At 43.1% G+C, this 14,785-nt stretch overlaps 1 protein-coding gene across 9 annotated transcripts in view; it reads right to left on the bottom strand.

The window, feature by feature from the left end:
* ARMC9 (armadillo repeat containing 9) overlaps window positions 1-14,785 on the bottom strand; it is a 177,307-nt gene that overhangs the window by 137,080 nt on the left and 25,442 nt on the right. For all 9 annotated transcript variants that reach the window (XM_038001389.2, XM_038001390.2, XM_038001392.2 and 6 more), the window contains 2 exons: window positions 10,990-11,014; window positions 4,263-4,420 (listed from right to left, as the gene is read on the bottom strand). In XM_038001389.2, the coding sequence (XP_037857317.2) occupies window positions 4,263-4,420; window positions 10,990-11,014 (183 nt within the window). The remainder of the gene's footprint in view (window positions 1-4,262; window positions 4,421-10,989; window positions 11,015-14,785) is intronic.

The following is a 14,785-nucleotide window of genomic DNA, read 5'->3' as shown; positions in this document are numbered from 1 at the left end:
ATGCTCATTTCAACGTACAAGTACCACAACCTCTCCTGAATCCCACCCTTCCCCCACAAACCAATCCCTGCAGATAACGACTTCCACACTTTTTTTTAGGCATGATAATTGGAAAAGAGCCTCCTCTTCCGCATCTTCATGATTCCACCAGGGGAAACTTCCACATGGCAGTAGAAGCGGCTGCTTTCCCACCCCTTGCTCATATCCTTGTATGGGAGGAAGGCCATGAAGGCCCCAGCCTGCATGGGAAGCAGGGCTACTCCACCCCTGCGGAGCTGGAAAGGGCTGGGACCTTTTCTCTCCTCCTGGGCCTCCTGCCTATCCGCTAGAAACTTCTGGTCTGCTTCAGCCACATAAAAGGCTCTGTCTAGCCAGGCGTGGTGGCTCATGCCTGTAATCCCAGCACTTTGGGAGGCCGAGACGGGCAGATCACGAGGTCAGGAGATTGAGACCATAGTGAAACCCCGTCTCTACTGAAAATACAAAAAATTAGCCAGGCGCAGTTGCGGGTGCCTGTAGTCCCAGTTGCTCGGGAGGCTGAGACAGGAGAATGGCGTGAACCCGGGAGGCAGAGCTTGCACTGAGCTGAGATCGCGCCACTGCACTCCAGACTGGGCGACAGAGCTATACTCTGTCTCAAAAAAAAGAAAAAAAAAAAAAGGCTCTGTCCATCCTTCGGCAGAGGTCTGTCATCCCTTGTTGCACAGCTACATTTGAAGTGACTCAGAGAAAAAGGGACCGCATCCCAGGCTAGATCTCCTACATTATCCTGAGTCCATTCCTTCTGAATTCCTATAGTAAATTTCTGTAGTATTAAAATTTAAACATTCATTTTTCAGGCCTGGCGTAGTGGCTCATGCCTGTAATTCCAGCACTTTGTGAGGCTCAGGCAGGCGGATCATTTGAGCTCAGGAGCTTGAGACCTGCCTGGGTAACATAGTGAAATACCACCTCTAAAAAAATAAAATAAAAATTAGCCAGGCATGGTGGCATACACCTGTAGTCCCAGCTACTCAGAAGGCTGAGGTGAGAGGATGACTTGAGCCTGGGAGTTCAAGACTGCAGTGAGCTGTGATTGCACCACTGCACTCCAGCCTGGACAACAGAGTGAGACCCTATCTCAAACAAATGAACAAAAAACATACCTTTTTCATCTTGTATTTTTAACCTTTCTTTCTATACTTATTCCTTTCCTACAACTAGAAACACGTTCACATATATTTCATATTAAAAACATACCTTCCTCATCTTCTACCCTAGATCTTCTTCTTCTTCTTTCTTCACCCTAGATCCTTATCTATCAATCACCCTCTCAACGGCTTCTCTTTACAGCCAAGGTCCTTGAAAGAACTGCTTATGTTTGCTGTCTCAACCCACCTTCACCTTTCAATACAATGTGACCAGCTATCCACCTGCGTTCCTCCATGGAAGCTCACGTGGCAAGGCTCACAACCAGTGAACTTCTAAGTGTCAAAAACACTGGATACTTTTCAGTTCTCTTCTTCTGGAGTTTTCTGTGGCTTTTGAGAATTTGGATCAAACCTTCAGTCCTGAAACTGTTTCCTCCTTTAACTTCTGAAACTGCTAGCAGAACCATTTCTCTAACAAGCCTATCTGCTCATGTCACTTTCTTGCTTGAAACAGAAGAATGAGGAAAGATGGATGGCTGACCAAAAAAATAAATAAATAAATATACATACGGCCAAGAATGATACATGAAAATATACTCAGCCTCATACATAATTAAAGAAATGTAAATTAAAATATGCAGAATGCCAAGTTTTACTTACCAAACTGACAAAGATTTCAAAGTTTAATCCTATTTGGTGTTGCCGTGTGTTGACATTTTAGGACAAATAATTTGACAACCTCTATCAAAATGCTCATGCCCATACCTTTGCCCTAGCGATTCCACTTTTAGAATTTTATCAAGATGCTGAGGTGGGTGGATCACAAGGTCAGGAGATCGAGATCATCCTGGCTAACACTGTGAAACCCCGTCTCTACTAAAAAATACAAAAAAATTAGCCGGGCATGGTGGCGGGTGCCTGTAGTCCCAGCTACTCGGGAGGCTGAGGCAGGAGAATGGCGTGAACCCAGGAGGCGGAGCTTGCAGTGAGCGGAGATCGTGCCACTGCACTCCAGACTGGGTGACAGAGTGAGACTCCGTCTCAAAAAAAAAAAAAATTTTATCAAGATGTACAGTATACACAAGGATGTCCACTGCAACATTTTTTGTTACAGCAAACAAAAAACCAAAAAATCCAAATGTTCATCACCAGAGATCTGATAATGATTCACCCTTATAATGGAATTGTATAAAAGAATTAAAAAGAATGAGGTGGATCTGGTCATGTGGAAAGATCTCCAAGATGTATCGAAAGAGAAATAGCAAGTTTCAGAAGAGTAATGAATCATATGATCCCAACTAAGTGTACAAATGCTGTATATGTGTGTGTACACATACACACACATATACAGAGAAATGTTCTAAAATAATATACAAGACAATGTCAGTCTTGAACATCAATAAGGAAATGAATCTACAGCATTGTGGTGAAGGAGCTTTTGTTCCTTACTATACGCTTCTCTGAATTGTTTCAATCTTTTACTATGAGAACGCGGTTATTTTACATTAAAAAGGTTAGTAAAGAGTCCAGTTTTCCTCCTCTGACCCATCTTTTTTTAAATTAAATTAAATTAATTTATTTGAGACATAGTTTCACTCTGTCGCCCAGGCTGTAGTGCAATCTTGGCTCACTGCAACCTCTGCCAGCCGGGTTCAAGAGATCCTCCTGCCTCAGCCTCCTGAGTAGCTGGGATTACAGATGTGCTCCACTACACCTAGCAAATTTTTGTATTTTTCGTAGAGATGGTGTTTCACCATGTTGGCCAGGGCTCTGGTCTTGAACTCCTGATCTCAGATGATCTGCCCGCCTTGGCCTCCCAAAGTGCTGAGATTACAGGTGTGAGACACCATGCCTGGCTAATTTTATTTTTAATTGTATATTTTTAGTGACAGAGGTCTCACCATGTTGACCAGAGTGGTCTCAAACTTCTGGCCTCAAGTGATCCTCCCACTTCAGCCTTCCAAAGTGGTGGGATTACAAGTGTGAGCCACTGTACCTGGCCTGAATTATTTTTTATAACTGCAGTGTGAATCTACAGTTACCTCAATTTTTAAAAAATCTGTATGTCCACAAATAGATGTTATCGTACTTTATAAAAAGTCAGGAATGAGATAAAGATGCCCATGATGACATTATTCAACAATATCCCACAGGCCATAGCCAATGTACTAAGAAAAGTCAAGATAAATTTTAAAAGCAAAACACAAATATTATTTGATAACATGACTGTCAATCTAGAATACAGAAGAATCAATTAAAAAAACTCAAGATTAATGGGATTTAGAAAGGTAGCTGGATATGAAACCAATATTAGAAAATCAGTGGCTTTCCTATGTGACAGCAGGACATGTCCCCCTCATTTTTTTGCCAGCACATATTTTTCTGTCGTCAGACTTATCCTTTGCTAATATTAATAAGGTAGACGCTGGGTGCGATGGCTCACACCTGTAATCCCAGCACTTTGGGAGGCCAAGGTGGGAGGATCACTTGAGCCCACGTGTTCAAAATCAGCCTGGGAAACAAAGCCAGACCATGTCTCAATTTTTTGAAAAATATTTTCTCAAAAAAGGGCCAGACACAGTGGCTCACACCTGTAATACCAGCACTTTGGGAGGCCAACGCTGGCAGATTACCTGAGGTCAGGAGTTCGAGACCAGCCTGACCAACATGGAGAAACCCCGTCTCTACTAAAAATATAAAATTAGCTAGGTGTGGTGGCGCATGCCTGTAATCCCAGTTACTCGGGAGGCTGAGGCAGGAGAATCACTTGAATCTGGGAGGTGGAGGTTGCAGTGAGCTGAGATCACGCCACTGCACTCCAACCTGGGCAACAAGAGCAAAACTCTGTCTCAAAAAAAAAAAAAAGAAAAGAAAGAATCAGGTAGAGAAATAAAGATATAGCAGACAGTATGTTAAGAAAAATGGATAAAACACTGCAAGAAGCTTGATAAAAACAGTAAAAAATATCGGCCTTATCTCCTTCATGCATGTTGGCTTTTGGAAACAGAGTGGCAGGTGCCAATGGCTTGGAATGGAGAGAGGCAGACTCCATCTGCCATATCAACATAGTCCATGCCCGTAAGCCTTCTTCATTGCCAAACAGACATACACACAACTGGGGCTCTTCCTTACCATCTTGCCGCTGACTGTGGCCTCTAGAGAATCCACGAGTTCTGCTGTGACTCCAATAAGATTGTGGTAGTCGGCCTGGATCTTATTGTACCGTTTGAGGTATGTCATTGACCTACGTTCAGCTTCAACCAGCTGCTGGTGGAGCTGCTGCAACATTTCTAGGAAGACAGTTTATATCAAAATAAAACAACATCAATACAAATCCACAATATGAAAAATAATTGTATTCTTCTCAAAGAACTACCATACTTACAGTCAGAATGTTTTGTTGTAACAATAAACTTGACACCATTTGTGTTTCACACTTACTTCTATTTTATGCCACATTTATTTACATAGTGCTGTAACCAACTGACTTAAAATTTCCTTTTCAGGAAGTTCAACTCAATCCTCACTGGGTTTCCTAAGAAAATCTATTCCCTTGACTGAACCTCATGCAATTTCTTTTAGTTCTTCTATGTCTAAGAAAATAAACATTTCTAAGGCTGGTCGTGGCTCACGCCTGTAATCCCAACACTTTGGGAGGCCGAGGTGGGTAGATCACTTGAGGCCAGGAGTTGGAAACCAGCCTGGGCAACATGGTGAATCCCCATCTCTACTAAAAAAATACAAAAATTTGCTAGGCATGGTGGTGCTCGCCTATAATCCCAACTACTTAGGAGGCTGAGGCATGAGAATCACTTGAACCTGGGAGACAGCAGTTACAGTGAGCCAAGATCCTGCCACTGCCCTCCAGCCTGGGCAACTGGGCAACAGAGCGAGACTTTGTCTCAAAAAAAAAAAAGAAATGTTTTATTCTATACTGAGCTCACAAAATGCCTAAATCAAACCTGTGTCTTTTTCTCTGTTTTTGTATTATGAAGTCGTCTGGGGGACAATTCATATCTGCAGGACACTTCTTTATTTTAAATAAAATTTTGGACTACTTGACCCATGCTAGGAAAAATAAGAATGCAGAAGAGATTCCATCATTCTGCCAGTTTGGTAAAGCATAAAACCACTCCCACCAGGCCTTAGAGCAGGTAGCTTGGAAGGCTCTAGGATTGTCAGCTCGGAAGCCCCCCGTGGGCAGCCCTAAAGACACTGAAGCCAAGCCGCCCTGGTCTCGGCAGAAACAGGCAAATCCCCATTGGTGTTAGCACTTCTTTGCCCACACCACCTGCCCTCTTTCTTGAAGGACATTTTAGACGAAAGGAGGTAGCACTGCCCCCAAACCACAAGCCTGGCCAACATGGGGAAACCCGTCTCTACCAAACATACAAAAATTAGCAGGCATGGTGGTGCACTCTCTTAATCCCAGCTACTCGGGAGGCTGAGGCAGGACAATTGCTTGAACCCAGGAGGAGGAGGTTGCAGTGAGCCAAGATCATGCCACTGCACTCCAGGCTGGGCAACCAAGCCAGACTTCGTCTCAAAAAAAAAAAAAAAAAAAAAAAAAAAAAAATTGTTTCAGATGGGGCATGGCGGCTTCATACCTATAATCCCAGCACTTTGGGAAGCCGAGGCGGGTGAATTGCTTGAAGCCAGGAGTTCGAGACCAGCCTGGCCAACATGGTGAAACCCCGTTTCTACTAAAAGTACAAAAATTAGCTGGGCATGGTGGCATGCCCCTGTAATCCCAGCTACTCGGGTGGCTGAGGCACTAGAAGGGCATGAACCCAGGAGGCAGAGGTTGCAGTGAGCCAAGATCACGCCACTGCACTCCAGCCTGGGCAACAGCGCTGTCTCAAAGAAGTAAATAAATACAAATAAAGTTTTTCATATATATGTATAGTTCAAAATTAGATAAGCTAAAACTTCCAAAGATGAAAATTCTACAGAATAGTATTCATAATCCCATATTGCAGTAGTAAGTATTGGAGAACATCTATGCAAACTTTCTCAACACAGACCAAGTGGTACATGATGGATCGAGTACCAAAACCCATTAGCTGGGCTCAATGATCTCCCAAATCACCAATGTGAATGTCCCCAAAGCAGTCCCTCTGGACTGCACAAAGGAACCCTTTCCCCCAGAAGTTCAATTCTGCAATTTACTAAACATAGAGAGATTATCTGTGGAACTTTTGCCTTGGGAACCGAGAATCAGAATTTACGACAATTTCAAAGTGTGGCACATCTCAGGGATAAAAGGCCAAACTGCCTGCAGCCTACTGGAAACAGAGAAGCAGGTAATAAGGCTGAAATGTTTGTGACCATTTTCAAATACAGTCAGCACTCCATATCCATGGGTACTGCATCTGTGGATTCAACCACCTCAGGTCAAAAATATTCGGGGAAAAAAGCACCTGTACTGAACACATACAGACTTTTTTTTCATATCATTTTCATGTCATAAACAAAATGGTATAACAACAATATACACAGCATTTACACTGCATTAGGTATAGGTAATCTAGAGATGATTTAAGGTATATGGGAGGAAGTATGTAGGTTGTATGCAAATACCATGCCATTTTATATAAAGGACTTGAGCATCTGTGGACTTTCGTTATCTGTGGGGGTCCTGGAAGCAATCCCTACAGAAACTGAGGGACAACTGTATACTCTTTAGGAGGACAGCCTGCTACCCAGAGACATCACCTCGCAGATACTTTAACTAGCCACAAACAAGACCTGTCCATGACTATAAGCTACTTGGGTGACAGCTCAAACACATCAGCTTTATTTCAGAGCATTAAATAGGACTTTCTATTTTCCCTGTCAAAAGTTTTATGAGACAAGAACAGCTAAGCCAAGATGCCTTGCCATGCAAGACCTCAACTTCCTCTTTTTTTTTTTTTTTTTTTGAGATGGAGTCTGGCTTTGTCACCATGCCAGACTTTGGTGCAATCATATCATAGCTCGCTGCAACTCCTGGGCTCAAACCATTCTCCCATCTCAGCCTCCTGAGTAGCTGGGACTTCAGATGGGCATCGCCGCACTTCGTTAATTTTTTTTTAGTTTTTGTAGCAATAGGGTCTCACCATGTTGGCCAGGCTGGTCACAAACTCCTGGCCTCAAGCTATCCTCCCACCTCAGCCTCCCACAGTGCTGGGATTACGGGCATGAGCCACCACGCCTAGTGGCAAGACCTCAACTTTTAATGGAGATGTCTTATTATAACCTTCATGTTATTTTAATAAAACCATATTAGTCATGCCAGTGAAATTTACTGAGACTCTTCATATCCCAAACTACTGACATAACAGTGATGTAAATATCTCCCCTGTCACTGAGACTTTCTTTTTTAACCTTTCTACTTCACTTAGGGCACTGCATTTTTTTTTTTTTTTTTTTTTTTTTTTTTGAGACGGAGTCTAGTTCTGTCGCCCAGGCTGGAGTGCAGTGGCGCGATCTCGGCTCACTGCAAGCTCTACCTCCTGGGTTCACGCCATTCTCCTGGCTCAGCCTCCCGAGTAGCTGGGACTACAGGCGCCCACCACCGCGCCCAGCTAATTTTTTGTATTTTTAGTAGAGACGGGGTTTCACTGTGATCTCGATCTCCTGACCTCGTGATCCGCCCGCCTCGGCCTCCCAAAGTGCTGGGATTACAGGCGTGAGCCACCGCTCCCGGCTTGCATTTTTTTTTTAAGGGTAAATGAGATTTTAATTGGCTGCTCAAGACAAAATGATCAACTTTTAAATATTGAATTGTTTTTCTCACCCACTGTGAAAAGCTAAAATTAACCCCTCTGTCTTTATAATGATATACTCTTTCCTGTTTTTATTCAGATAAAAATTATCTCTTTGCTACTTTGCTAATCCACAGATACTGGATGAAGAAAGTTACAATATAACGTATGAATATGAGTCATTATTTTTTAAAATACTGTTTAGGGCTCCAAACTCCAGAAAAATGATCAACTTGCTCATTTTCTGAAAGGGTTGAATCAATTCATGCTAGAAATGCCAAAAGATACTATTTCTGTATCCTTTTTAAATGACTAGGTAAAAATAATAATCCAATGTTACTATATAGTCAATCTGTTTTCATTCCATACAACATTTCAAACATAATTCCTTTTGAGAGAAGTTTCTGCTGCAAGTATCTTTCTTTCCTTCTTTAAAAGCTCATGGCAATCTCACTTCAGGCATGAAAACTTCCTATCAAGATACACAGAACAATGATATCACGTAACCACTTCATTTAAAACAATGCCTGAGTCTAGAATGAAATTAAACTGGGGGCATGTCTGTGCCTTGTTACTGCAGCCTTAGTTGCAGGATGAAGAGACAAGGGGTTGACAAATGACTCTCATGCCTGGGCCCCAAATGCGAGTCTCCAGTCTCCATAGCAACACCGCATTACAGAGTCACTCCACCACAGACGCACTTCGCTTGTGAGACTCAAATCCACAGCCATTCTGCTTGGCCTCCAGAAAACTCAGTTAAAATCAACCCTAAAGGCGGCTTAAAAACTAGTCTCCAGCCTGGGCGACACAGCGAGACTCCGTCTCAAAAAAAAAAAAAACAAAAAACTGGTCTCCTTACTGAAATTCCAACATTAAAAACCTGTAGAGAAACACAGCTCTTTTATTTGCATTCCCCTTCCCATCTTTATTTGATCTGCAAAACTGGGCCACTTATCAGATTGACATAATGCTCCCAGAAAAAAGCTATGCTCAGAAATGCAGTGTATGCTAGCGGCACACGAGCGGCAGAAACTCAGGAACCAGGGAGAGTCTCTCACCACCTTCCCGCCCCCACTGCCTCGGAGTCCAAAGGCTAGTTCAGAACAGCGACCTGGCAGATTCAACTAACTAAGGCAGTTCTCTAGGGTCCAGGGATGCAGGGTGTGGTGGCGGTTTTAAAATGCCTGCAGTCTTTGACACAACCTCCTTCCCATCAAGAAGAGGAATGTCATCTTTCTTTGAAGGTGAGGGGGCCTAAGTAAGTCACTTGCATGAAACGGAATGCAGTAGAAATGACTGACTTCCTTCAGAGGCTGGCTTAGAAAAAGTGATACAGCTTCCTCCTGGCTCTCTCTGGGGACATTCATCCTTGGAACCCAGGCAACATGCCTGGAGGAAGCCCAGGCCACAAGGAAAGGCCACAGAAGTGTTCTCGTCAAGGGCCCCTGCTGAGACCCCAGGTGACAGCCAGCACCGACCACCACTCTGCGTGTGAGTGCCTGGAGTTGGCCCCACCCCGCTCCACCTGACTGCACAGGAGAGACACGCTGAGGGAGCCCATGACATGACTTCAGACATGACTTCACTGAGCCCACAGCTCCCAGACCATGCAGGCTCATCACCATCATCGTAAGCGAATATCGTCGTTTTGTGCCATCAAGTCCGGATGGTCTGTCAGGCAGTAATGGAACAGTGGGCTGAGGTGCATTTCCAGGAGCTGCAGGGCGAGACCCAAATTCCCAGCCCAGTTGAAGATACTAGCTGTGTTGGATGTGAGCAAACTGCCCCGCGATGCACCCTGGCCAAGGCCTGGGCCCAGGTTAGAACTGAGAGAGCGGGCCTGCAGGGCTGAGGATGCAGACTGGGACTCTTCCTCCACATACCGTGCTGGGGGCAGGGCAACCTTGGGGAGCTCCAAGACTCAGGGTGCTCCTGCGACCCTTGGAGCAGTCTAGGTTGATCCCGTGGTGCCACATCTGTAGCCCTGCTCCTCCATGAAGGGTCAGCAGGGCCTGTCCCCTCTGAGGGACAGAAGGGTCAGCATGGCTGGCAGAACCAGTAGTACACTTAGAATGGCTGAGCTGGGGATGCCTGAGGCTACCAAGAGTGAAACCAAGCATCTAAAGCCTTCTCAAAGGCTGACGCTGCCAAAGCCATCTTGCGTGACAAACCCAAACCCAAGCTCTCCCTGAGGTTGACGAACCCCATTGCTCAACTGCCAACTCCCTGGTGAGCAAAGAGCTAAATAATTTACTAATTAATGCTTCCTTTCTTTAAGAGTTTCATTCCCTAAAAAGAAACAGGAAAAAGCAATGGCAGGAAGTTCTGAAATCCTCTCTCATATGACTCTGCTTTGAAAGGGCAAATGTGCTGGTGCATGGAACAAGATCTCCTGTAGTCACACTCCACCTGCTGGGAACTGAGGGTTATGCCATCAGTATTCACCAGAAGGATGACACGCCATCACAGGCCCTTCCCAGCATCATCCTTTAAGCAGCTTTCAAAATGTAGTATCAAAGGCAAAACTGAGGCACAGTGCCCCAGCTGTGGCCACCAACTTCATATTAACTATACTTTTTCTCACCTTACTCAAAAGTGAATAGTTCTGGTAAAAATGATTGACCATGGAAAAATAACACTTTATGCTACAAACTGAAGGCTGGAATTCCTACTTTGGAATGGAAAATGCTTGATAAGAATAGGTACTCCATATGTCTTCAAAGACCCCAGTTGACTAGTTCAAGGTAAAAGTTAAACATATTAAAATAATTAAAATAAATTAAATTAAAAGAATTCTCTCCTTACCCACGCCGCCCTATGCCTTCTAGGGAAAATGTGTTGCTGTTGCAGTTACTTCCCTTTGGGACATTATTGGATTCTCTTCATTTCCCCAAGGCTTAGCTATCTGATATGCAAGGCAAAGCTAACAATACTGGCCCTCCTGAAAATGGGCCTCAAGGAACTGCAGATCAATATGACTGCAAAGCCTTTCATAAATATTTAGACTCTTAAAGCCAAAATCATGAATTCTCTCCATCTTTGCACCCATCTTACTACTTAAAACCTGAACTGGCAAAGTTGTTTTTAGACAAATTTAAATCTAGATGATTTACCTTTGTTACTTTGTCCATTCTCCCTCTGGGATGAAAAAGAAGTTCAGGAAAACAGGCATTCAGGGAACAGTACTTGGGGTATCGGACATCCTGTGGCCAATGTGAGAAAGCACCTCAGCATGGTGAAACAGAGTTCTCGGGGCCGGGAGGGCCAGCTCCATCTGTTGCTATAAATAGCTAAGCAACTTCTCCATACTCACCGGACTCACTCCCAAACAAGTCCTCTTCTCCCCATCTCAATTATCACTGTCTGAATTCAAGTCTTGCACTATTTCAACAGCCTCCTATCCCCTTCCTATCCCCTTCCAGAGGCCTTCCCCACTGCTACCAAGCCATTCTACTAAAAATGGAAATCTGATTTTATACATACTTCAACTCTAACTTCAATTGAAAGCTTGATCCTAAGGAAACTGATATTGAGGTGAAAACAGCATAGCACAGTGTTGCTAAGACCACGGACGCTGGAGCCAGACTGCCTGGGTTCAAATCTCAGCTTCCACATGTCTGGCTGCATCACTGAAGGCAGTTACTTAACATGTTTCTTTTCCCTTAATTTGTCTTAAACTTTTCCTCAATTTTTTGGTAACAGCTTTATTCACATACTGTACAATTCACCTATTTAAAGTGTACCTTTCAGGCCAGGCGTGGTGGCTCACGCCTGTAATCCCAGCACTTTGGGAGGCCGAGGCGGGTGGATTACCAGGTCAGGAGATTGAGACCATCCTGGTTAACATGGTGAAACCCCGTCTCTACTAAAAATACAAAAAAATTAGCCAGGCACGGTGGCTCACGCCTATAATCCCAACACTTTGGGAGGCTGAGGCTGATGGATCACAAGGTCAGGAGACTGAGACCATCCTGGCCAACACAGTGAAAACCCATCTGTACTAAAAAAAAAAAAAAAAAAAAAAAAAAAAAAAAAAAAAAAATCAGCCAGGCGTGGTGGCGGGCGCCTATCGTCCCAGCTACTCAGGAGGCTGAGGCAGGAGAATGGCGTGAACCCAGGAGGCGAAGCTTGCAATGAGTGGATATCGTGCCACTGCACTACAGCCTGGGCTACAGAGTGAGACTCTGTCTCAAAAAAAGAAAAAATGCAAAAATTAGCCAGGTGTGGTGGCAGGTGCCTGTAATCCCAGTTACTCGGGAGGCTGAGGCAGGAGAATCACTTGAACCCAGGAGGTGGAGTTTGCAGTGAGCCGAGATCGTGCCATTTCACTCCAGCCTGGGTGTCAAGAGCAAAACTCTGACCCAACAAATAAACAAGTAAATAAATAAATAAAGTGTACATTTCAGTGGTTTTCAGTGTTTTCAGAGTTGTGCAACCATCACTATAATCAATTTTGGAACATTTTCATCATCCTCCAAAAGAAACCCTGTACTCACTGGCAGTTACTCCCATTTTCCCTGCTCTCCCCAGCTCCTGGCAACCACTGATTTACTTTCTGTCTTTCCAGATTTGCCTCTTTTGCACATGTCATGAACAGAGTCATATAATACCTGGTCCCTGCCACTGGCTTCTTTCAGTGAGCATAACGCTTTCAAGGATCATTCATGTTACAGCATGAATCAGTGCTTCATTCCTTTTTACGGCTGGATAATATCAAATGATATTCCATCATTTGGATAACACCACAGTTTATCCATTCATAAGACGATAGACATTTGGGTTGTTTGCATTTTTTGGTTATTATGAATAATGTTACTATGAACATTTGTGTACACATTGTTGTGTGGACATATGTATGTTTTCATTTCTCTTGGGCATATAGCTAGGACTCCAATTCCTGGGTCATGTGGTAACTCTGTTTAAACCTCTGAGGGAACTCAACCTGCTTTTGAAAGCTATTTAATGATATGGGACGATGTTCTCTTTCTTTGATAAAAATACATAGAAATATACGCACACATACATTTACCTACATTTATTACAATTTGCGGGTATGTCTGTATCAAATACATTTCTGTACTTTCCAAATTTTCTATAAGTAATGCAGTTGATTTTATAATCAGAAAGTAAAAAGTGATTTTTTGCAATACAACTGTTATTCTCCTGCTTAAAAGGCTTCAAAGGCTCCTTATTCCTTATAGGACTTTGCATAAACCTTTATGACCTAGGCCTTGCAAAGTCTCTGAGTTTGCCTATGTCAATACTCTGCTCCAGCAATATTAAATTATTTTAGTTTCCCAGGCACCGTCTCAGTGCCTTTGCACAGGCTGTTCCCTCTACCTGTAATTCCCATCCCTCCTGTGTTTGCCTCACAGACTCCCATTTTATTGTCCAAAGCTCCAATTTGGCTAAGAGAATTACACCTTGGCCTTTTCTTTATATCCCTAAATCCTAGAGCAATATTTGACTCATAGTAGAAGCTTAACGTATTGAACTGAACTGCAAATATTTTCATGTAACAAGGAAAATATTAGAATGTTATTTATAGTGACCTGCTACATTTCAGCATATGCTTCAAAGCATGTAGAACAGGATGAAAGGTGACAAGTACTTAAAAATTCTAATGCCAATAGCTAACAGTTATCAAGCACTTACTATATACTGGACTGTTTCACACAAGTTATATGTATTAACTCAATCTTCATAATCTTCCTATAAGATAGGTACAATGAATTTTTTTTTATTCTTATTTTTTTGAGACAGCGTGTCACTATGTTGCCCAGGCTGAAGTTCAATAGCACGATCGCAGCTCAATGCAGCCTCAACTTCCCGGGCTCAGGTGATCTGCCCACTTCAGTCTCCCCCAAATAGCTGGGACCACAGTCATGTGGACGCTACCAGCCTCAGCTAACTTTTTGTACCTTTTGCAGAGATGGGATTTCGCCATGCTGCCCATGCTGGGCTCAAACTCCTGGGTTCAAGTGATCCTCCCGCCTTAGCCTCCCAAAGTGCTGGGATTGCAGGTGTGAGTCACAGGGCCCAGTAAGCTACTGTTTTGAATATACGAATATATTATTAATATAACTAATATAATTTACCATGTAAATCATTTTGATTAGATTCTTAATATATTGGCACCCATAATTATTAAGCTGAGCTACTCTGGGCACACTGCCTATGGGGTAGCCCTGTTCCACGAGGAGCAGTATCAAAAAAAAAAAAAAAATTAAGCCAAGAAACACTTTTTAAAAGCATGTTCAAATAATTATAAGTCAAATTGAAAAAGTTCTAGTTTCACTGAAAACCACTGTATATGAAACTCTAGGAAGAAAAAGGATTGGATACGCCAACATCATGGTATGTAGGTAAAGAGAAGAATTTAAACAAAAGCCTTAAGGATACAAAGGCAGAGAGGAGAGCTGTAGATCAGCCTGTTTGGCTCAGGCCAGGCTAAGGAATCTGAAGACGGGCAACAGGGAAGGCTTAGGAAGCTCAAGAAGAAAAGCGGCATGGAATCCTAGTGACAAAAAAACCTCAATGAGGTCAAGAAAGCCAAATGCTTTGGAGTTAGAAACAAAGCAGAAGGTATTATGTGGCAAAGTAGCCTATATTTTTCATGAAATAAAACAAAACAATCACCAATTTTATGATTCAAAACATTATGTTCTTGTTATGAAATAACTTTGGATACATTTTTCTTCCGAATAAAAGGAGACACTTGTCTGTAGACTAATAACCTTTGGGAAACGAGCCTTCCATGGGTTGGGTGACCTCACGTTCTGCTCTTCCTGAACGGGCTCTATTTACACCGGTCACCCGGGCACCCATTTTACTCTCAAAAGTGTCCCAGTTTGAACTGGACTGTGGTGATACTGCACAGCTCTGTACATTTGCCAAAAAGCATTAAAT

The sequence above is a fragment of the Chlorocebus sabaeus genome, chromosome 10, assembly GCF_047675955.1.
Source record: "Chlorocebus sabaeus isolate Y175 chromosome 10, mChlSab1.0.hap1, whole genome shotgun sequence".
NCBI lineage: Eukaryota > Metazoa > Chordata > Mammalia > Primates > Cercopithecidae > Chlorocebus > Chlorocebus sabaeus.
The sequence above is the reverse complement of the archived record's forward strand: the minus strand, read 5'-3'. Positions and strand labels throughout refer to the sequence as shown.